General features: G+C 54.5%; 1 protein-coding gene across 2 annotated transcripts in view; it reads left to right on the top strand.

The window, feature by feature from the left end:
• Positions 1–24,380, top strand: part of PPP2R2C (protein phosphatase 2 regulatory subunit Bgamma) — a 139,913-nt gene that overhangs the window by 95,180 nt on the left and 20,353 nt on the right. For both annotated transcript variants that reach the window (XM_007119731.3, XM_028491699.2), the window contains exons 5-6: positions 784–961; positions 18,598–18,762. In XM_007119731.3, the coding sequence (XP_007119793.1) occupies positions 784–961; positions 18,598–18,762 (343 nt within the window). The remainder of the gene's footprint in view (positions 1–783; positions 962–18,597; positions 18,763–24,380) is intronic.

The raw sequence follows: 24,380 nt of genomic DNA, 5'->3' as shown, positions 1-24,380 counted from the left end.
CTCCGGTATAGGCATCCTGGATGGCACACGGCTCTCCTGCAGGGACACAGGCTCTTTCCATCCCATGTGCCTCCATCCCTAAAGCCTGGATCCTCACCTTCTGGCTGTGGAAAGGGAAGGGGGCGGAGAAGGCACAGCTGCCTCTTAACCGTTAAGCCTTGGCCCCCGAGTGCCGGGCATCAGTGTGCTCACACCCCATTGGTCAGAACAGTCATGTAGCCACACCCAGCTGCAGAGACAGCTGGGAAATGTAGTCCCTGGCTGGGCAGCCACTTCCCCGTGACAAGGGGACACAAATGTTTGGTGGGAAATCCGGCTCTGCCACGGTATCTTCTCCTTCCATTTTAGGAATGAGGAAATTGGGGTGCAGAGGGGTTCAGCCATTCATTCAAAGTCACGCAGCAGGTTCAGAACCAATCCCAGGAGGCCAAGCGACACAAATGTTTGGTAAATCCGGCTCTGCCACGGTATCTTCTCCTTCCATTTTAGGAATGAGGAAATTGGGGTGCAGAGGGGTTCAGCCATTCATTCAAAGTCACGCAGCAGGTTCAGAACCAATCCCAGGAGGCCAAGCAAAGGAGGCAGGCTTCCCTGCAGGGCTGGTGCTGATGGACGTGGCCACGTGGCATTGCTTACTTCTGACACGGGCAGGATGGACACCCACTGGCGCGCTCCAGGCCTCTCCTGGCCTCTCCTTTTCATCACGTGGCCCTGGACGTTTCCTGCCAGCACCCCTCCCCCATCACCTCTCCCCCTGCTCTGACCGCCCCTCCTCCTCCGCAGGTGCCCGTGCTGAAGCCTATGGATCTGATGGTGGAGGTGAGCCCCCGGAGGGTCTTCGCCAATGGCCACACCTACCACATCAACTCCATCTCCGTCAACAGCGACTGCGAGACGTACATGTCCGCGGACGACCTGCGCATCAACCTCTGGCACCTGGCCATCACCGACCGGAGCTTCAGTATCCTTTCTTGCCGCGGCCCCACCGTTGACGCCGCGGGCCGGGTGGCTCCCGGGTGGGACGTCAGTTGGCCTGCTGTAAGCCAGCTGGCTCGGGAACTTCTGCTTTGTTCGGCCTCTTCAGCGGGTTGCCTCCTGGCTCACAGTGTGTGAATGAGGCCGAGGCTTGGAATCATGATGAGTTTATGAAAACTTTACAACTGTGGCTGCTGAGGGTTCCATTTGACTCCTCGCCTCCTCCAGGGTGGCCATCATCCTGTGGTCTGGGGGCCTCACCGGGGACCACGGAGGGGATGGAGTCCTGGGTCAGCCCTCCTGGACAAGGGGTGGCGGACCACCCTGAGACAGTCGACTGAAGGCTTCTCTGGACCTTCCTCCCTGGGCCTGAGGCAGGTGCATCAGTGTCTGATGAACAATCTTGGGGTTCCGCCCAGGGCTTAGAGGGACCACGGGGGTGTCATAAGCCCAGCTCGATGGGGTCAAGGTAGGCAGCCCTGCTTGGTGGCGCCCTGTGTCTGGGCGATAGGATTATAGGATTGACTCCAGCCTCCACTGACTGGCGAAGAAAGAACATGGGCCTGAAGAGGGGCCCAGGCTGAGGCTTGGCCCAGTGAGGGCTGCAGTGGACAGGGCAGGCAGGTTACTACCTACAGATGTCACTACTCTACAGGCAAACAACAACAACAATAGTAATAGTCATAATGCACAGTGAGGCTCTGTGCCTGATAAACATGTGTTCATGTGAACTTGATTCACCCTCCCAGTAATTCTGGGAGGTAGGTTCTTTATGACGAGGAAACTGAGTCACAGAGAGCCCAGGCTAACTTGCTTAAAGCTCACAGTAGCCAGTGGAAAGCTGGGTTCAAACCCAGGCCCTCCAGCCCCAAGTCCTCATTTCCAACCTTTCCACCCAACTGCCCTTTGTGAAGGATGCTGCCCAGACGTGCGGTGGGAGAAGGTGGGATGACCCCCCCCCCACCAAGAGCTGTCTCTGACTGTCCACTTGGTGCTGGGTGCCGGGTGGCCCTGGACACCCGGAGCTGAGACCATACAGCTCCTGCCGCGAGAAGCTCCCAGCACAGGGGGTCGTGCCTGCTGTGCTGCCCTCTCACAGGTCAGGATCGGGCTGTGTCCCTTGGAGCAGAAGCCAGAACTGGGGGCGGGGGGAGTGGGGCAGAGAAGGGAGCAGTCTGGGGGGTGCTGGAGGAGAGAAGGAGTGGCAGACGGCTTCTGGGGGACCGAGAGCCAGAAACTGGCCAGAGACCACAGGGCAGGGAGACCTCGGAACCAGGAAGAAGGGAGCTGCGAGGGCTGAGAGCAAACATCTGATGTTCCCTGAGCCCAGCAAGAGGGTGCGGGGCAAACGCCTGGGCTTCGAAGGAGCCACTGGGAGTCTCTGGGAGTCCGCTTCTGCCACCTTAAGCTCTGTGACCTTGGCGAGTCACTGCACCCCTCTTGAGCCTCGGTCTCCTCACTGACCCTTCCCTCATAGGGCGGCAGCGTTCAGCGAGCCCCTGTGAGACACGCCAACACCAAACCGGTGCTTAAAGCGTGTCAGGAAACATGAGCGTCTGTTTCCTTCCTCCCTCCTTTAGTGCTCAGGGCCCGGAAGGCAGAAGTGGATTAGGATGGTCTGGAAGGTTCCAGGAGGAGCTGGGGCTGGAGCTGCTTTGAGGGGTGGGAGCTCAGTCTGGCTGCATGGAGAGGGCCGGGCTGGGCTGGTCCTCTGCTCGACCCTCCATTCAGGCTCAGACCCCACCAGGGACAGCTGTCCCTGGTGCTTAGACACCAGCTAGTCAGGGGTCAGAACACCCCTCTCCAGCTGGCTCATGCAAAACAGACGTTTACTGACTTATGGAAGCAAGAGAGCTGCAGATACAGATGGATCCAGGGGCTCAGACAGTGTCCTGGGATGGCTCTCTCTGCTTCTTGCTTCTGATCTCTGCTCTGGCTTCAGCCTCCACATGGTGGTGAGTTGACACCAGCAGTTCAGGCCCCGCCCTCCCAGAGTAAAGTCCAGGAGAAAAGAAACCCGCTGTCTCTGAACTGTCCCACCAAGTCCCCAGCTGGCACCCCAGGGGCTCTGCCTGGGCCTCAGGGGCACCCCTGAACCCATTTCTGTTGGGGGTGCAATGCTCTGGTTGGCCAGCACCCTCCCTGGTGCCGGAGGGGTCAGCTCCACCTCCAGCACAGTATCTGAATCTGGGAAGGGTGGTCTCCTTGGGAGAAGCACTGCTCCAGGAGCTGGGGGCCCCTCGTGGTGGGCGGCTCAGACAGACATCCACTGCCAAGTCTGAGGTGCTGACCTGCTTTCCAGCAGAATAAAATGAGGAGCCACACAGGAACTCCAGGTCTGCAAACGGGGCAGGCGTGGGACTCACGGGACTGTGGCTAGCCGTTCTCAGCTTCCTGCACAGCACTCTACAGCTTACAGAGCAGCTTGCCATTCACAATCTCACTTGGCGCTCACAGTGGCATGAGAGCTGCCAATCAGTGGCAATGTTATCATCACCCAACTTTATGGATGAGGACGTGCAGGCTTGGGGAGACCGGGGTTTGGCCCACAGTCCCCCTGTCAGGGACAGAGTCCCGTGGCCTGGCCCAGTGCTCCTCGCCTTGCCCTCTGGCTGCAGCCTTGGGACAGCGGCACCCACCCTCCTGGAGCCTGGGTTTCCTTATCCTAGGACTAGGGAGGGGACCGTAAGCCCTGACCAATTTATCTCCCTGGGCTACTATAAGGATTCAATGACACCGTGAATGCTGAGGCCCTTTAAAAATTGCACAGCCCTGCAGCTGTGTAAGGGATTGTTTAATTTTGTTCATTTAACCATCAATTCCTTTTCTGTCCCAGGCTCCATGCTGAGCCCCGGGGACACAGGGACAAATAAAAGAAACTCAGCTTCTTTCTCAAGGGCCTCATGCACTGCTGGGAGACCCAGCCCTGACCTGGGTGGTACCAGCGGTGCCATCCTTGCTGTAACTCAGGTCTACACACTGTGCCTGGGCTACCAGGGAGGACTGAGAAGGAGGCAGGGTTAGGATGCTCCCAGTGGCTTGAGGAGGCTACCGAAGGGCCCAGGGTGCGCGGGGGTGACGTGATGAGGCAGGAAGGTGGGAGGTGGCCAGGACAGCTGTAGCGGGCCTGGCTGACGGTGTCAGCGGGGGACTTACTCCTGGGGGCCACGATCTCCAAACATCGACCATTTGCAAACCTCCTTTGCAAGTATTACTACATCTATGCACCGTGCGTTCTTTCATTTAGTTTTCCAATCTTTTTCTAATTTTTATTAATTTTCTTTAAATCAAGTAGCTTTAATTTTGCCTAAATAAATGCATTTTGAAAGGGACTTTAATTTTACTACCATAAATGAAAGTGAAACATATCACATACCATAAATAGGAGGTAGCTATAGAGATAAATGCCGTGAAAAAAAAAAAGGGAATAAAATCCATCTTCAGCCCTGTCCAGTAGAACTTTCTGTGATACTGGAGAAGTTCTCTGTTTGCACTGTGCTGTATGGTAGCTTCCAGTCACGTGTGCCTACGGAGTACCTAAAATGTGGCTAGGGTAACTGAGGAACAGAATTTTTTATTTTGTAGGGTCTGAATGAATTCACATTTTGAGTTAAATAGCCGCACGTGCAGACTCCGTAAATGCTGCGTGTTAGACCCCGAGGCTAGTTCTTTCTGTCAGACGTGGGGATAAGAAGGACTTCAGGTGTTAGAGATATGATCTAGCAAACAGACACCTTCTCCCTCATTCAGCAAAAGGACTAGAAAGTATCAAGAACTGAAAACCTTGCTTGGTGTCTGAGTCTGTGTTCTGAAGACTTTCCAACTCCCTAACTGCTGTCAGGTAATAAGAAGCTATCGATGCAACGTAAGCAGGGGGGCAGCCCTGGTCACCCTGCAGGGGGCCCCCTGGGGCTGTGGGTGTATGTTGTGGGTGGAATGGATTCCAGCAGACGAGTCTGGAAGCCGGAGACCGAGTAGATCCAGGGAGACATGGAGATGGGTAGGGTGGAGCGTGGCCACGGGCAAGAAGCAGGGAGGTAGAGCGATAGTTAAAATATAGCCTTTGTAGATATGGGGCTGTATCATAACTGACTTTTGGACTAAGGTGGCCAGGGGACATTGGAACAGGTTAGTTGTTATTAAGAAAAGAGGACTAATCCATCCCAGGACTGCAGGCAGACCTGCCCAGTCATTACCGTCAGCTTCACCTCCTAACACAGATTGTGCCCTGTCCACACATTGGAGGGTACACCGTTCACCAGTATATTTAGTGAGCACCTACTGTGTGCCAAGCCCTGTGCCCAGTGCTTGAATTAAAGAGACAAAGATCCATGCCCTCCTGGAACGGACATATAATGTTGATAAACCGTTAGTATAATAAACAAGCAAAATATCCAGTACATGAGCAAGCGATAAGTGCTTTGGGGAATAAGTGGGACCAGTGAGCACAGTAGTGTGAGTTTTTCTCCAGCCACATTTTGCTGCATGGCTGCAGGGGCAGACTAGGTGGAAAGGGAGCCAGGGTAGTGGGTTTGCAAAGTGAAGATGCAGACATGGGGCTGATGGCATATGCAAGGGAGTGAAAATAATGGTTGGCTCCAGAATCTAAGCCAGGTGAGGAGGTGACAGCTAGTGACAAGAGGGGAGCATCAGTGGATTGGGGGTCCCCGTGGGATGCCAGAGGGGCTTCTCTGACTGCAGATCTTGCCACATAACTCTGTTAAACCTGTGTGTAGCCTTTAATTTTGTGAAAATGAATTGTTAGTTGATCAAAATGTACAAATGTTTTGGCCCTTAGAGATAAGGGAGTGTGAGCATTACAGAATGCTAGAGACACCAGGGCCGAGCTCAAGGCAGCCCTTGCCTGCAGAACCTAAGTACCAATTAGGCAGACAGAAGCAGCTGAGTGGAACCTCCAGGGTATGTGGTGGCTGTGGAAATGTCCCTTGATTAGATCAGTTCATCAGGGAATGATGTTGCACGAGGCACTCCCCATGGCCTGCTGTGGCTTAGCTACCAGAGTGACAAGACACAGGGACCCAGAGCAGAGACACCTGGCACCGTCCCATGGCGTTCAGCCTCCCCTGGCAAGAAAGGTGTCAGGACTGTAGGTCGTAGGTGTGATGATGGGTCTGATAGCAGCCAAGTAATTAGAAAAGGCGTTTCATTTCCAACGTGGGAGGAGGCCAGAAAGGCAGCTGTGACTCCACGCTGAGCTGGGGAATTGCTCTGAATTTTGAAATACCTTTTGAGCAAGTACCTCCTGGGGGATTCTGAACCTAGGGGTTCACATTCCTTTAACTCTTGCTCTTCAATGTCTTGATTTGCCCTGATGCTGCTGTTCAGTCCTCAAGGCCACTGGGAGTTTTCTGCTATGTGACCATCTCCTTGTGTCCAAATAGTAACACTTTCTACTTAGGCAGAATTGATTTTTAGCAAAGGTTTTTAAGAGAAAGGAAAACCTTTTTAATAAAGGAGAAAAAGTGGGCATTGTTTTCACCAGTAAGAATAGTGACAAAAGCTGGCTCAGAGGACCTCTCCTCTTCTAATTCTAGACTTGGCTGCTCTGAACAGAGGGAGAGGAGCCTGGTACTTCCTGAGCCTCTGCCGTGTGCCAGGCACATACCCGGTGCAGCGCCTTTGTCTGTCACCGAGGCTTCCAGCCTCCTTCCTCTCTCTCACCCACAAAATGGAAAGAGGTGCCAGGCACTTTCCATTCTCCCCCGATGGCTCTGGAATCATGCCCTCCTCTCCACCGTAACCAAGGCCCAGCTCAGGTCGTACCATTCCCGCCTGGACTGTTGCCTGAATCCCACCTTGCCCAGCCAGCTGGCGCTCTACAGAGCTTTGAGGACGGCTCATCAGAGCCTCTGGTCTGACCACATCAGTCCCCTGTGTAGAGCTCTCAGTGGTCCCCAGCAGCATTTGGAGAATGTCCAGGTCCCTCAACAGTGCCCGGCAGCTCTTGGTGACCAGCCTTTGCCCGCCTCCCCAGAGTCCTGTGCGTCAGGCTTGCCCACACCTTCGCGCCATTGGGTTTCCCTTCGTGTTACAGGGATGGGGGCAGTGCTCCGCCTTTTGCTGACCCTTCTCTGGAGGAGCCTTTCTCCCTCCTGGCGCCTGGCTGGCTCCCGTGTGCCCACATGTGTCACTCACAGCCCCCTTTGTCTGGTCACCCCTGCTCTGTCCACTCCGCACCCCTCCCAGGCTGGTCCGAGTCCCTCCGGGCCCACATTCCCTGGTCACAGTGGGCTTTCATCATCTGTTAGTATGAATGCCTCCCCCATTTTCTGCTGAAAGCCTTGGGATTAAGAGCCCAGGCTGAGCCCTCTCTGTGTCCCCACCCATAATGCAGGGCCTGGCACATCCTAGGTGCTTATGAATGGTTGTAAACGGTGACTTTGGAGGGATGAAGTTCACAGTTTCCATCTGGTCTTAGGATATAGATGCCTCCTTGCAAACCTGGGCTCCAAGGTGGGGGGCTCCACTACCCCAGACACTAAAGAGAAGCGCTCTGGGCTCTGGCAGAATTGGGCTCAGATTCATTGCTTTACCTCCTTTGTCATCGATTTCCATGACTGCAAAATGGGCCAAATTCCTTATCGTATGGATATTTGTAAGGAGTAAAGGAATCATTCACATAAAGGGGCCTGGCAGTTGGCCGGTATTACTCTCCCCCTTAGATGATGGCCCCTCAAATACTTAAGGCTCTTTCTCATAAATCCTTACATCTTCTCTGGTCATTGAAGCCCTTTTTCCCCAGTGCCATCTCCACATCTGTTTTAAACAACCTCTCGGTCCTTTAATGCCAACATTTTGAGGCTCTTAGGCAGCAGTGGGTGATTTTTCTTGAGTTTGAAGCATCTTAAAGGTAACAGATTGCACAGGAGGCCTCAGCTGATGGACCTCTGCTTTATTTTTAGCACCCAGAGACTTCTAAAGATGGTTCAGTTGATTTTTCTCCCCACTGAGCGATTTCTCATGGTGGAAGCTGGCATCACACCAAGCCTTAGGCTGGAACAAATTCCTAATTCCCATTTATGGAGCAGGTGCGGAAGCTAGGCTGGATGTTGAAGCAGTTCCAAATCTTGGTCAGCACTCGGCCACCTGTGGACTGGGCTTATTTTCTGCACAGGGAGCTAAGGAGGGGACCGACCAAGGCCCCTCCATGTGCCAGGCTCTGTGCTGGCCCAAACCCTAGAGCCTGGGGTTCAACCCTGCCTTCAACACTCACACACACAGCGACCCTGCCAGTCACTCAGGCCTTCTGAGCCTCACTTTTCTCTTCCATTCAAAGGGGTGTGCCTCCTGTGCTGGGGGCTGTGAGAGCAGCATGGCCGGTGAGTACAGGGGCTGATATGCTGTAAACACAGGACCTATACCAACCAGCCCGTGACCACTGTCAAGCACCTTACAGGCTGCCTCTTTTCATCCTCCCACAGATAAGGAAAGTGGGGCGAGTCTGCTTAGAAATGCCCTGAGTCTGAATCTCCAAAATCAGCTTTTCACCCAGAAAGCATGTTGTTAAACTGTTATCAGCACCACTGCTTTGGGGGCTCAGCAAGGCCAGGCAGCTGGTTGGGTTCCGTTCCGCCGCGGCCGAGGGCTCCTGTGCGCTGTCCATGGTGCTGACTCCATCCGCAGCCAGAGCTGCAGCCCACCGTCACCCTCACCACTTCCCACGCGGCCTTCACCTCTTACTGAGCGCTTACTCTGTGCCAGACAGCACTCCGTCACCGTGCACATATTCACCTATTTAATCCGCCCGACATCACTGTGGAGTAGACAAGATTAACATCCCCCTTTTACAGGGGAGTAAACTAAGCCACAGAAAGGTTAAGTAACCTGCCCAGAGTCACCCAGCCGGCAAGGGGTGGGATTCAGACTTGGGGCATCTGGACGCAGAGCCCACGCACGCCACTGTCACGCCACACTGCCTCTCAGTCATGACGGTAACAGCCTCCAGGACAGCCACTGCTATTGCACGTTTATTGCAGGCACTGAGCTGAACGCACCGCACTTACTACACTTAATCCTCACGGCAGCTCGCGTAGGTGGTGCTGTCATTCTCTGCATTCTGAGGAGTGGGTGCACTTGCCCATGGCCCTCCTAGCCCTCAGTCACTCAGATTGTCCGTCCAGTCCCGTCAATGCAATAACGTTTCTGGCTCTTGTTTTACATCCTAAGGGAAGCAGGTGCTTTTTGCACTGTTGCAGGACAGAGTGGGGTTGGTTCATAACATAAGTGGCCGGACGCATGGGCTTTGGCCGCTGTTTGATGTTTCTAACATTTCCTCTGGGTGGCGGGACATGCAACTCTATGGCGCTTCCTGTCTCTTCCTGAAAGGCCTCTGTGGCACTTCAGTAACACACTCCCGATCAAACCCCCCTCGACCCCAGACCACAGCCCTGTCGGCTGCCCTCTGTCCCTCCCTCTTGGGGCTCCAGCAGCCTGCCCTCTTGCAACTCCCCAGCTTTATGCTTCCCCCTCACCTGGAACACTTCCCCCAGCCTGAGCCCTCTGCCTGGATAACTCCTACTCACCCTCTGGCCTCGGCTTAATGCCTTTGCCTCACAGGACCCTTCCCTGACTCTCCAGACCAGTCAGGGCCTTGTTTTAAATCTCATCACATGCACCCTGTATATCGCTCCTGGAGCATCCATTCATGGGGCTAATATCTGGTTTCACTGCTGGGCTAGGAGCCCTGAGAGGTTGGGACAGGGTCTGGTTCGCCCCTTCTCAGTGCCATGAGAAGGTAGCCACCTAGGTGTGTGTCCAAGCTCTGTCCCACCTTGGGTTTCCCCTCCCAACTCTGGGTTGGATACAAACCCAGGCATGTAATCCAGCACAAACCCTCACTGTCTTTCCAGAGTGTCCTTCCAGGCAACAAACGTTATACCTTTTGCACCCTGCTTAATTTCATGTTTGTTTCAGAGGAAGTGAAATACTGATTCTGATTTAACTCACTTTAATTGTTGCTAAAAGTACCAGCCATGTGCTAGTACCTTTATCTCCTTAATGAAGGAGATGTCATCTCCTTAAAGCACCCTGCTTAATTTCATGTTTGTTTCAGAGGAAGTGAAATACTGATTCTGATTTAACTCACTTTAATTGTTGCTAAAAGTACCAGCCATGTGCTAGTACCTTTATCTCCTTAATGAAGGAGATGTCATCTCCTTAAATCTTCATTACAGCCCTGCAAAGCGGATGGTATCCACTCATTCTACAGGTGAGAAAAGCCGGGAACAGAGAGGCTGAGAAGTTTTCCAGAGGTCACACAGCTGTTATTCGGTGGGGCTAGACTGTCGAGCCCTGGTTTTTGTGACTCAGAAGTCATTTCTTGTCTGTCTAAGCATTTGGGAATCACATAACCTGGCTTTTGGAAGAGGTGTGCAGTCTGGCTCATCACACAGAGAAAACACTCCAAGGTTTCAGTGGGCTTGCGCAGTGAGCAGTTACTCAGAACAGCCCTTCTCCCACGGCCCAGCATGGCCCCAGCGACCTGGTTCTTCTCTTTGAGTGAGATTGCATCATCATAGTTAATAAGGTTCTGAGCAGGGAAGGGAAGGAGGCTGTTGTGGGCTGAATTTTGTCCCCCCAAAATCTGTATGTTGAAGGTCTAACCCCCAGCACCTCAGGATATGACTGTATTTGTAGGTGGGTCTTTAAAGAGGTGATTAAGGAAAAATGAGATCATGAGGGTGGGTCCTAATCTAGTGTGACTGGTGTCCTTATAAGAAGAGGAGATCAGGACGCAGACATATACAGAAGGATGACCACGTGAGGACACACGGAGAAGATGGCCACCTGCAAGCCAGTGAGAGAAGCCTCAGAAGGAACCAACCCTGCTGACGCTTCGATCTTGCACCTTCAGCCTCCACAACTGTGAGAGAATCATTTCCTATTGTTTAAGCCACCCAACTGTGGCATTTCGCTATGGCGGCCCGAGCAAACTAAAACAGAGGCACAGGTAGCCAGGAGCCTCCAGTAGGACCTGACTCGAAGAGGCCGGAGCGTTCACAGTTCATGCTTGTAGCCAGGTCATCTTTCGGAGAAAATCTGCGGAAAAAAAGCGGCTTTGCTGGCCGCGCCCCAGCGAGACTGCCTCCCTGTGCGGGAGGCCTACAGGCCCCTCCACGCGAGCGTCCTTGGGGAGCCTGTGTAGGACGCCTCGTGTGGTGTGGCCTTTGGCAGAACCGCCTCCATCCGTACTCCGCGGCTGCTTGGTCACCATGGTAACAGCCTCCCCCTCCTGAGAGTGTGCTCCTACCAGGACGTCTGGATAAACCACACTTTGCTCGGTTCAACCAGTGGAGCTCAAGGCCACATCCTTCTCCTCGTGGGGCCCTTGCCCACTCTCGACATCCAGCTTGCCCAGGATACAGCCAGTCCAGCGAGCCCCAGCAGCAGGGCCTTTGCGGGTGCTGACCGCGTGGGAGAACTCCCCGTCGTGCGGAGGTGCGGTCGCTCCAGAATAGAGCGCGCAGTGGGAGGAGCACCGGCTGGACGTTCGGAAGCCAGGATTCCATCCTTGCTCCGCCTCCACCTCTGGCCCCGGGCCGTCACCTCCCCGCCCTCATCTCCCTCTCCTCCTTTGTGGGATTGGAGGGTGGGCGGTCCCTTCCGCAGGGACATCCAGGTGCCCGGCCTGAAGGGGGCTGCCCTCACCAGCCCTCCAAGGGTTTGACTGTGTTTCAGAGCTCAGCTACTTGCTGTGTCTTTACAAGCATCTGTCGTGGCATAGCCACTAAACCCCATCACATTAGTTGACACTTGTGTAATTCTTTGGCATTTATGGAGTGCTTTACATACCTGTGTCTCACTGGAGCCCCTCGGTGGAACGAACCAGTGATGTTTATTCATTTCACGTGCCTGACTCATTTTATGGTCAGGGGAGATTTGCCCAGGGGGTGAGTGACGGCCCTCGTACCGGTGCTCCTGGGACAGGTAAGGGAGACCAAGGCTCTGAGAAGTGCACCTCAGACCTCAAAGAAGTGAGGGCCACAGCAGCATAGCCACCTCCTCTCCAAAGTTTCAGGACCCTCCGAGTGGGATCCCACGGAGCGGTGTGGCTTCGAACTGATCGGCCATGGTGCCCGGTGCTGGTGTCACCCCACTGGTTTCAGGACACCAGGCGATGCTCTTGGCAGCAAGAGATGAAGGAGTTTCTATAAAAATCTCTGCAAACCTGATGACTCTGCAAAGGCTCACCTGGATTACATTCCTGTGTCCTTGGCAGTAAGAACCACAGACTTCCTTCTGGAACGGAACAGGACAAACCCCTGTTTCTGAGATTCACTGAGCCCCAGGCGTCTTACACACTAGCAATAAAGGGAGGCTTCTGTTACAACAGCAAGATTGCAATCCCTCTTCTAAACCTGGGGTCAGCAAAGAGTAGCCCAGTGGGGAGAGGTGGGCACATGAATCCACCAGTTTATAAAGCTTGATGGGAACACGGCCACACCCATTCATTTCCATATTGTCTGTGGCTGTTTTTGCATCACAAAAGCGGAGTTCAGCAGCCTGGATGAGATGAGATCTTGTGGCCTGCTAAACCTAAAATACTTACTCTCTGGCCCTTGACAGAGAATGTCAGCCAACCCGTGGCCTAGAGGGTTACATGTGTGCTTATTCACACTTGGCCACTGAAGGAAAAGGGGACTGGAGCCAGACAGCTGCCAGAACCAGAGATATCTTCGCAGGCCCCTGGGTGCCCCAGGGAGGCGGCAGCCCCTCCCGCCCACTTGTCCACGCTCCCGTGGCTGTGTTTTTCCTCTCGTGTTCCTGGAGCCTCAGCTCACACTGGTCCACAGAAGTTGAGTGACTGGCCCGAGGGAGACGCCGCGTGGATTAAAGGCAGATTTAAGCCTGGAATCCAGGCTCCCCGGCAGCCGGTCAGCACTTGCCTGCAGTGTTATGCCACATGCCTTCTTAGGAGTTCACTTACAAAGCACCTACTCCTTGCCGGGCCCCGTCTTCAGCACATCACGTGCACCATCTTGATGAATCCTACCGCTGCACTAGGAGGTAAGGCGTACCGTTGCCATTTTGAACTTGGGGTAACTGAGGCACAGAGAGGTTTAGAAACTTGCACACCCAGCTGGCAAGCAGACAGAGCCTGGGTTCAGTCCCAGGCTGTCAGGGGCCAGAGTTCTCGTCCCCACCCCGCTCTGCCTCCCAAGTCACAGCATGCTGCATACTACATACTGCAGGTTCTGGAGCTCAACGTTATTTCCAGTCCCAGGCTGGTCCCCCTCTGCCTGGCCCCGAGCAAGTGGCTTCTCTTTGCGGAGCCCCCATTTCCTCATCCACAGAAAGGGGGGCGCCTCACTCACACGTGGAGAGGGTTGAACAGACACGGATGTGAAGCCACCTGATCAGCCCGCAGGGCATCTCAGGTGGGCACAGGTACCAGTCTGGTATAAACTGGAGCTTGGGGTGTAAACGATTTTGCCTGCACCCAGATGAGTGAAACAGATAGGTCAGCCAGTATTGGCAGCCTGAGTAGAAGGCCTTCTCTCGTGGGTGGGGAGTAGGGGAACCCAGCCCCCATTTTAGGGAGCTCACTCTAGCTGAGACTGGGGGGCTAACCAGAGGCGGGGAGCCCCACTGCGGCTTAGGCAGCCTGGGCTGAGGGCCGGAGCACAGGGACCTCCAGGTGGATGAGCACAGGACACGGAGGCAGGCTGGATGTGATGGAGGGATCCAGAAGCTGCCCCGATTCCTGGCTCTGCGTTTCAGGGCTGGGGCTGCTAAAACAGGGAACTGCAGGGAAAGAAGAGGTCTGGAATGGAGGCAGAGGAAGCTGTCCACGATAAGTAGCATTACACCCGTGTCTTTTCCCCAGCTTCCAGGAAGCAGACTGGGTGTCTGAGTTCTCAATGGATGCCATAACTTTCCACAAACTGGGCAGCTTAAAACAGCAGAAATCTATCGTCTCACAGTTCCAGAGGCCTGAAGTTTGCAGTTAAGGTGTTATCAGGGCTGGGTTCCTCTGAAGCCTCCTGGGGAGGATCCTTCCTTGCCTCTTCCAGCTCCTGCAGCCCAAGCCATCACCCCAGCCTCTGCCTCAGATGCCACATGGCCTTCTCCTCTGGGTGTCTCTGTTTCTCCTTCGGTGTCTCTTATCAAAACACTTGTAATCAGATTTAGGGCCCAGCCAGGTAATCTAGGAAGACCCCATCTTGAGATCCTCAACTTGATCATATCTACAAAGACCCTTTTTCCAAATAAAGTCACATTCACAGTCTCTGGGGGTTAGGATGTGGACATGTATTTGGGTTGGCGGGGGGGGGCAGGGGGAGGCACCATTCAACACACTGCACCGGAGAAAAATACATTGCGCTCAGCCAAGGGGTGTGGACCGGAGCTAGTCTACCTTCTCCCTTCATCCTCTCCGCGTGACCTGCTCCCCTCTCCGCCTACCTGTGTCTGACAAACTTTCCTAGGAGGGAAAATCATTCTTAGCTGCCAAAGTGTGGCTAAAAGTTAAGCAAAAGCCATCAGATACTTGGAGTACAACTAGATGGAAAAATAGAGCATGAATAATTCATCCAGCTTTGCCGGAGGGGGGGGTGCTTGTAAATGAGTCTAATTATGCTCCCTCCCAAGAGAGGTCAGTCCTGCCATGAAAAAAGCACTGGCCCCACGTGGGATTCATGCAGCTGATTCTGAAGTGGGCATGGGGGAAGCCAGCTGTGGGTTAATCCTCGAAATGAAAGGGCGCTCCAGGGTCATACTCAACCCCTGATTTTGCAGATAGGGGAAACCGAGACTTACAGATGGAAGTGATTTCTGCATGTGGAACTGAACATTCCAGAGAGAGGTAAAACCAGACACCTGGCCCAAGGCCCCCAACTTCCAACCCAGCACTGGTCCTGCCAAAGTCCAGGCCGCTGTGTACGGTCAAGTGTCTCAAAGTCCACAGGCATGTGGCCACTCAGGTGGGAGTCCCGGAGGAGTGTTTGTGGTGTCTGTTTGGGACGTAACTACCGTGCTCTGGAGGCTTCTCCACATCTACTTCGCCGGTCAGGAGTCCGTCTCCAGGCCCCTGCTCTGTGATGTGGCCATGGGGATTCAGTAGGGACGGCCCCTCTCGATAATTTGGCTCTCACACACCCGATGGCCAGTGAGGAGCTGGGCACCCACAGGGAGATCCTCGTCCTGTGACGAGCGGAGCCAGCGGTCTTGGAGAAGCCGTCCTGGGACTGGGTGATGGTGGACCCGGTTGGATGGCCACGCCCTGAAGGACGCTGTGCTGTCCTGGAGGTGCTGGGTCAGGCTGTGGGCCCTGGGATTCAGAGGCACACATTGGCCCTGACTGTGCCTTTGTCTTCCTCCCCCAGCATCAGGTGGAAAGGAAGCTCTGTGCTTCACATCATCTTTCCCCAGCACCCACTCTATCCAGTCCTTTGTTTGAAGCAGCAAGAGAGATTCCCCGAGAGATGCATAGGCTGTAAGAGCCGTGGTCCACGGCTGTTGATGGAACCCAGGCATCGGAGACTCTGTCTTCTCAGCCCATGCACAGGGTCCCCGGTCCACGTGGGTTCCCCCCTCGGCCGGCTCTGTGTAGCCCTGGTTCAGGCATGTTAGCTGTAGAGCCTGCAGTCATGACTGAACCCCGTAGACTTAGCCATCATGGCCTCGTTCAGAGTTCTAGCAGGAGTTTGCAGAAGGCAGGCCAAAGCTGAACATGGTTGTTGTGAGGCTGTCAGGAGCGGTTAGAGTGATGTGGGTCACGGGAAGCAGGAAGCAGGAAGCACGTGCACTATGCTCAAGCAAAAGGCAACACCCATCTGCTTGGCCTTGGCCCCTGTGTGAGTCTGGGACCAGGGTCTGGGGGCCTGAGAGAGGAGGCTTCACGCCACCACACTGCCCTCTCTCCGGCCACTGGCGCCCACAGCCTCCCAGGTTAGAAAGATGGTTCATAAGCCCCAGTTTCGGTGTCCACGAGCCGGAGTTCAGACATCATACCTCTGATCCCTTCTCTTGTTGGACTGGATTCTAGAACATCTTGAGGCCGGGAAGGAAAGAGTTTGGACACTGACTCCGTCAAGAGGGTTAGGTGATCCTGAAGTAACAATCAGAAAGTCTCAGAGGTGGCAAGAGCCTACCCACTGCGCCCTGAGGCCCACGGCACAGCAGTGCTGGCTCTCAGAACTTCAGCCTGGAAGTGACACGCATCACTTGCCACTTCTGCCCTCCATGCATTGGCAAAAGCAACAAGTCACAACGGCCTGAGCCCCCTCAGGCCGGGTGACAGGTCTCCCTGGGATGTTCAGGGAACCACCTACAAGGCAAGGCATCTTCACTCCCTGAGGAGGGTATAACCCTGTGAAACACGGTAAAAACCCACGTTCCCTGCCAAGCGATACAACCGGCGCTCAAACCTGACCTGTGTGCCCTAAGGCCTGGCACTTCTGTTTCTCCCAGGCCCTCTTTGGCTTTTGTGTCCCAAGTCCTGTGGGCGAATCTCAGTCCCCGTTTGCAGAACATCTGACAGGTGCTGTACTCATGGGCATTTCTTAAACGACGGCACTTTTTCTCCAGACACCATTTTAAGTTCAGTAGGAAACTAAAGCCGTTCTAAGCAGGCAGAGCCCATGGAAAGTCATCAGTGGGGGCTCAGGCTGAGAAGGATGGGGGCTGCAGGTTGATGTTGATGGAATACACATGCCAGAAGTCTTGGCTCTTTTTCTCTCTCAACCTTCAGTCTCACTTTTTCATGATTTAATCTCTGCTTCTTATCGTACCAGAAAACCACAGTTTCCTGGGAAACCAATTCAGGCACTGACGACATAGCTCCTTTCTTCACTCTCTTTCTATTTTGATGTGATTCTAATTTTCTGGTTAATGGTGTGCTTCTAGCAAGCAAGATTTGAGCATCTGCACAGAGACCCTCCTCTGATTGCACAGATTCAACCATCTTTTCTGATGTTTTATAAAGTCTACTGTTTACAGAAGTCAGAAAATGCCTCTTTCTTACTGAGAGAGGAAGCAGCCTGGGACAGGTGGAGGAGGGGGGTGCTGACAGCAGATGAATGTCAGAGTTTCAATCAGTATTTTCCAGATAATAAAAAATAATAAGAGCAACGGACATTCGTTGAGCTCTGCGATGTGTTAGGCAGTTGCCAAGGGCTTTGCCTCTTCTCATCTTCACAGCAAACCTATGAGGATAGAACTGTTAGCCCATTTTACAGATGAGGAAACTGAGGCATGGGGAGCCGGTTGGATGGTGGGGGGACTCACCCAGGATCACACAGCCAGGAGGTGGCAGAGCTGGCATTCTCTGAATCCAGAGCTCACATGCAAAGAAGAGGGAGGAGGGGGCATTTCCATCAGAGGGAATGGGCTGTGCAGAGCCCCACGGGGCTGGGGAGACCAGAGACCGAAGGTGTCTCTGTTCGAGAGGAAAGTGCCTTTAGGGCAGAGTGACTAGTAGGATCTGAAGCCGAAAAGGTAGAGAGAGGCCAGGGTATGCCAGGCCTTGGATGCTACAGCAAGGGGTTATGATTTGCTGTTGTAGGCAAATGCGAATGGACAGGAATCCAGCCTCACCACTTACTGCTGAGTCACCCTGGACAAATTGTTTACCCTCTCTGGGCTCCAGCATTTCAGTCAGAGAGACTTCCTTTCAAGCAACAAAATTCTTGACGCTAAACAGAAAATGGACTTATTGGGTCCTATATTTAACCATCCTGGGGTTACCGTTTTCGGGTGAATCCTCACCCAGGATTCTAAAGGTACTGACAGATCGTTCTCTCCATCCACTCTGTCTTTGGGGCGGTCTGCCCCAGCCCCAGACTCCGGGTTTCCCCTGTCATGGCAGCAGATACAGTCCCTTCCTCTCCACACCACCCAGCCCGCAGAGATGACAGAGCTGCATCCCAGCATTCCCAGTACTCCAAGTCTGGAGCCCCTCCACTGGCCCATCTGACGCCATATGCTTACCCCTCGTGGTGACTGAGTGGGAATGGAAGGCACAGATTAGAGCTGAAAACCCAGAAAAGCAGAGAACCTTTTCCCCAAAGCAGTCTTGATACTGTGGGCGGAAGGGAGTGGGTGCAGGAGGAGGGGAAGGGGGCGGGGCAGGGAGGGCAGGGGGAGGGGCGGGGGGGAGGGGAGCCAACGGATACCTGTCCACTCAGCTCAGACACGATTCACAGAGTGCCGGGGAGAACTGCAGTTGTTCGCCTAGTGTGTCTACAGCCCAGCATGTAGTAGGCACTCAACAAACGCTCCTGGCCTCCTGCTTGGCAACTGAAAGAGGAGGGGCAGAGGGGAGAAGCCTCAGGGGCTGCCCTGCGTGGGACCGGGCAGCGGATGGGCACTGGCTGGAGAAAGGGCGCAGGTCAGGAAGGAGGCGGCAGTCCCGCCTTATGGGGACAGCGGGCGGGCACCCAGAAGGGACAGCCAGCAGGCTGTTCGACGACAGGTGTGCAGCTTGGGGACTCCGTGGCGGGGTGTTTGTCCAGGAGTCGCAGGAACGGAGCCAGCTCAGACGCGGGGTAGGTGGATGTGCCGAGCAGAGGCGTCGGGAAACCCGAGGGTCTCCGAGCTGGGAAAGGCAGAGCCGCGAGGGCGCCCTTCCTTCACCTCCCGTTCCTTGACTCGGCCACCCAGACATCGTGGACATCAAGCCGGCCAACATGGAGGACCTCACGGAGGTGATCACCGCGTCCGAGTTCCACCCGCACCACTGTAACCTCTTCGTCTACAGCAGCAGCAAGGGCTCCCTGCGCCTCTGCGACATGCGTGCGGCCGCCCTGTGTGACAAGCACTCCAAACGTAAGTGCGCATGCCCGCCGGGGCCAGGTGGCGGTAGACGTGGGCGGGGCCGTCCCGGTGCTGGAGCCCGCGGGGTGGGCGGGGCATGGGGGTGTTCCGGCTGGGCTGCGGGGGGAACTCAGTGTCTCCTTAGTGCTGCTGGAGGGGGCACCTGGTCCTGCCACCCACTGCCTCCACCCCAAGCCCCTCCACAGACGAGGGCCAGGGAGCGAGCTGGGCACTGCAAGCCAAGAAGGGACCACATTCAGCTGTCACCTTCTCCAGGAAGCCTTCCCTGATCTCCACATTGGGCCAGGCCCCTCCTCTGCACCCCCAGAACCCCCAAAGCTTTCCACTCACAGACTAGCCACACCCTGTGGAATTTTCTGTGGCTGCTCCGTCTCCCCCAGCAGCCTATGAGCTCCTTGGGGTCACCTCATGGTGGAACCCACCACAGGGCCAGCCACGGGGTTGCCACAGAGGTGCCAAGGAGATTCGGGGCTGACCAAGGTCCAAGGGAACCTCATAAGGCAACCACCACCGCCGCAGAAGAGCTCACACTGGACACTCTGAGTCAGGCGCCCACCTCACTCTCTACTTGCATCATCTCATCTCATCGTCACACGAGCTCCCAGCGGGTCCCTCACAGAAGGCAAAACTGAGCCTTCAGGGAAGGGCCCAGGTCACCCACACTGAAAAGTGGCAGGGTGGGACTTGAACCCGGGACTCTGGGACACCCCAACCAGTGCTCCTCACCCCCGGGCTGAGCTGCTTGGTGCTGGGCTGTGCGGCAGCTGCCCACAGATGCGGTGCTCCCCACAGATGCGGTGCTCCCCACAGATGCGGTGCTCCCCAGAGGCACCTGAAGGCAGAGGGTCAGGCCACAGGGTCGTCCCTGGATGATTTTGCAGGAGTAGCAGGGGGGCAGGGGGCAGATGTGGCCCCAGTCGGGAGGACGGGGGCTTCAGTTCATCTCTGTATCCACCCCAGTGCCTACATCAGTGTCTGTAAATACACACTTGTTGAATGAATGAACGAATGAACGAGTGAACAAATGAATGAGTGGTGGCCAGTTGGCCCCTGGAGGGCTTTATCAAAGACTGGGTGAAGGAGGCAGAGGGCTGTTGGGAGGGACAAGGTCACTGTCTTCCCCCCAAGAGCCTGGTTTCCCTGGGCAGCCAGAGAGGACAGTGCTGCCCCAGCCCCCAGGCACTCAGGCTCAGGACTGTCTGCAGCCACCAGCCCCTCCTCCTTCCTTGGCCAAGTTCTGTCCCCTAGTCTTACCCCAGCCCCCTTCTCCGGGTTTGTCCACACACTCGTCCAGCTTTCCTCCTGTCCACAGCCAGGCAGGATGTCCGCTGTCTGGGTCTGCACTTGTTGGAGCTGCAGTCCCCCGTCCACGAGCCCCAGGGCTCCTCCAGCGGAGCCCTGGGAGCACCCCCTCTCTGTGCGCCGAGGCTTCTCCCGAGGGCTGAGCTGCCAGCACTCAGGGTGGCGAGGGCAGATCTCCCTCTCCGGGTGGAGCGGGGGCCAGCAGGGCACACGCAACCATCCAGGCAGGCTGTCTGTACCTGCCATGCTCCAGGCACTATTCTTGACACAGGGGTGCAGCAGGAACCAATGGACAGACAGTAAACTCCTAACTAGGTGATGTGATGTCCAGAAGTGGTGAGTGGTGTAAACAGCCGCCAAAAAAGCAGGGTGTAGGGAGGGTCATGTCAGTGCCACTGACTGAGGAGGTTACAGTGGGACAGTCTCTCTGAGGTGCTGAAGGAGCGCACCATGCAGATCTCTGGGGGAAGAATCTTCTAGAAGGGGGACACTGCAGGGGCCAAGGCTCCAAGATGGGAAGGCACCAGTGTGGCCAGATGATGATGTCTGTATGATGGAATATTTAAAATACTGACTTCTTAGGACGTTTTTAATGACATGGGGGAATGATGTTTAAAGATTCTGTTGGGGAGGAAAGCAAGGCAATGGCTACTTCACCGAAAGAATGGAAACAGAAAAGCATGGAAAGAAATACTTCCAGAAATTGTCCCTGAGTGTGTGTGCAGGAAGGATGGTATTTAGGGAGAATAGAGATCGTTTTGTGTCCGCCCACGCTGCTTGAATGACGTTCTTCGTGGGCTGGATGTGAGAGTCAGAGCCCCTCTCGGCTTCTGTAACTGTGTTAGCTGGTTCCCTGGGGTCTGAACAAGCAGCCACCCACCAGGGCGGCCACCACTCATCCATTTCCCCAGCCCAGGCACACAAGCATAGATTCCAGGCACGTCCTCGTCATACGCCTGGTGGTGTGGAGCTGCATGTGAATCAGCCCACAAAGTCAAGTGCAAGAGCTGTAACTTTATTTTGATGACTCAACTCCATTGAATTTCTCGTCCCCTCTCCTGGGGCTGTGGTGAGTATTAATTAACTATAGGGCCACGGAGGAGTCTGCCTCTCCAGAAGTTCCAGAAGGCTTTGGCACGGCCAAGGTATGAAGGGAGGGACATCGCACCTTCTGACTACCAGGGGCTTTTTCAGTGCCTGGTGACACTGAGGGCAGGAAATTTTTGCATAAATGCAAAAATTATGCTTTTGGCATAAATGTTCATAGATGAAGTTGGCCTTTAGTTTTCTTTGCCTACACTCTTTGCCCAGTTTTGTTAAAATGATTGTTCTCTTGTAAAATGAGCTGGCTGATTTCTCTTTTTTTCCCTAGAATATTTAGTGTAATATATCAGCTCCTTGCAGTCTTAGTAAAACTCAAGTGTAAATCTTTTTTGATTATTGGTTTATATAGGTTTTCTATGAGTTATTTTGCATCAAAAATGTATTTTAAATTTTTCTAGGATTTTCTTTTCATTCTCAAACTCAATATTCTGCACTTTCTCATTAATGCCAGTGACAGGATTGTTCATCAGTCTTTGTACAATACATTGCACCTTCTGTTTTCCTTCCCTCATTTAATTTGCCATAAGTCGTGAGTAGAGGAGATATCTGCCCTGCTGTCTGCTTTCTCCAGATCGCGTTTGTTCTTAGCCCTCATCTGGCAAGCAGACGATTGCCAATTAGGTAGTTATTTTTAATCAGAACAAATGGTTGTTATTGGAGCCAGGTCGTTTTATAAAGAGACTTGGAGGTTAGGACCCATTCTTTGCATCTCACTTCTATCCATTTACTCAGTTACTACTCAGAACTCAGGGGATGGCTGATAGAGACACCCCCAGAGATGAATGGTCACAGCATCATATTCTCAACAGATAAGACCGTGATTTTCTGTTTTATGAAGGAAGGGCGTCCCGGATCACAAGTGGATCACGTGTTGACTTCTGCCGTTGGGCAGATGAGGAAACCGAGGTCAGAGAAATGCAGTGGCTTCCCCAGGCTCCTCCCCGTCAAGGGCAGAGCCAGGAAGCACGAGCTGCTGCTACCCAGCCCACAGCTTGCTGTTTTTCTCCAAAGCAGTAGAAATCCGGGTCTTTTGTCTGCTAGTCATTATGACAGGGTAACCATGGAAACGACTGTGCTTGAATCCTCAAAATAGACAGCTATTTCTGCTTTTCACAGCACAGAGTCCGCCAAAAGGAAGGGCTGTGCCAAAGCACGAAGATTCCCTAGAATAGGTGGTAATGACAATCGCTCCCCCTGGTGGAACCCCTACTCTGTGACAGCCCGATGCTGGGTGAAGCAGGAACTGCAGTTAACATTGGTCAAGGGCTTGCTACACACCAGGTGCTGCTCGAAGTTTACATCTCATTAAGTCCTGAGAGCTACCCTATGATGGAGGTACTCGGTTATTCATTTTATAGATGAGGAAACTGAGTGTATTGGTTTCCTCTGGCTGCTGTAACAAACAGTGGCTGAAAACAACACAGATATATTCTTTTACAGTTCTAGAGGGCAGAGGTCTGAAATTCAGGTGTCGCCAGGCCTGCATTCCTTCTGGAGGCTTTGGGGGAGAATCTGTTTCCTTGTCTTTTCCAGCTTCCAGAGGTCACCCACGATCCTTTTCCATCTTCAGAATGCATCACTCCAACCCCTGCTTCCATCATGCCATCTCTTCTTCTGCCTTTGACCTTCCTCCTTCCCTCTTATGATTACAGAGGGCCCACCTGGAGAATCCAGGATAATCTCTGCAGCTCGAGACCCTTAACTTAACATCTGCAAAGTCTTGTCACGTGAGGTAGCACGTGCACAGGTTCCAGGGATGAGGATGCGGCCGTCTTTGGGGGCCATTATCGTTTATCACACAGAGGCACAGAGAGGTTAAGACATTTCCCTAAGGTCACACAGCTAAGTGGAACCAGGATAGAAGCTCCAGTAGTCTCATGCCTCTCAGCCTGTGTTCTTTCTCACTTAATCTTCACAGAAGCCTTGAGAACAAAGAGCTCTTATGGAAACTGTGGGTGAGCCAGGTTCATTTAAAGGGTCTGGGTGGGGTAGACTCCCAGGACTCATCCCTGGTAATGGATCTGGGATAGAAAGACCAGACCTAGCCCCCCGCTGTTGGAGAGCTCCAGATATCTGGGGGGCAGAGCCAGGGTAAAGCCCCCAACAGAGGGCACAGCCAGGGTCCCGTAGCTGGATCCTGAGGCCTGTGTGACAGGAGCAGAGTCGGGGGAGGTGGGGGTGAGGCTAGAGGCGCACGGAGAGAGGAGGCTCCACGTGTGGAGAGCAGAGGGTCCACATGCAGAGGACTTTACAGACCACGGCGGGGGCTCTGGGTTTTCTCTGAAAGGACAGGAGCCACAGGGGAGCTTTGCCTGGCTGTGTTTTAATAGGAGCCCCCTGGCTGCTGAGAGGAGGGTGGAAGTGGGGGCCAGCCGGGAGATTAGCCCAGTAACCCAGATGAAGGATGCTGTTGCTCCGAGCGGGGTGGGTGCGGTGAGTGGAGGGGGTCGGGTCCTGCATCCGCACGGAAGGTCGGCTTTGCCCACGGACTGAATGGAGAATGGAGAGTGAGAGAGGGTGAGGGGTGGCCGCAGGCTTTCTGCAGAGAGAGGGCGCCTGCCTTTATGGAGCAAGCAGACTGGTAAATAAATAGGAGCGTGACAGCGGGCAAGTTTCTGAAGGCTTTGCGACTGCTCTGATGTGGTCAGCTTTAAATTAAGGTGGTCGGAGGAGGCAGCTCTGCACCTTGAAGAATGAAAAAGAGTGAGCCTGGGACAAGGGGCGACAGAGGGAAGGGGGTGAGGGGCTGCCGCGAGAGGGGCTTGGCTGCAGTGGGGTGAAGGGGCAGCCTCGCCCCGCTGGGACAGAGAGGTGGGGGGCAGATCCTGCGGAGCGGGGGGCCACAGCTGGGGTGGATGTTATTTTCTGCAGCGGGGTCCATCACACGGTGCTGAGCGGGGGACAGTTATAAGCAGGGAATGGCAGTTGTTAACTCCTCATCAGTGAGAGCTCACTGCCCACCGCCTTAGAGTGACTGCCTGTCCCTGCTTCCCCTGCACGGCCCCAGCCGTCCCGGTGGCAGCGTGTCAGGGGCGGGAAGGTGGCCTCGCAGGAGGCATCTCCCCCAACAGCGGCATCGTGCGGGAGCGACAGGTACCCTGTGATCCACAACCCCACTGCTTCTCCCTCCGCTGCAGGGACCACCCCCCACCGCAGCTCCTCCTGGAGCCCAAGGCGGGAAGGTGGGACTAGGCTGGATACGT

The sequence above is a fragment of the Physeter macrocephalus genome, chromosome 7, assembly GCF_002837175.3.
Source record: "Physeter macrocephalus isolate SW-GA chromosome 7, ASM283717v5, whole genome shotgun sequence".
NCBI lineage: Eukaryota > Metazoa > Chordata > Mammalia > Artiodactyla > Physeteridae > Physeter > Physeter macrocephalus.
The sequence above is the reverse complement of the archived record's forward strand: the minus strand, read 5'-3'. Positions and strand labels throughout refer to the sequence as shown.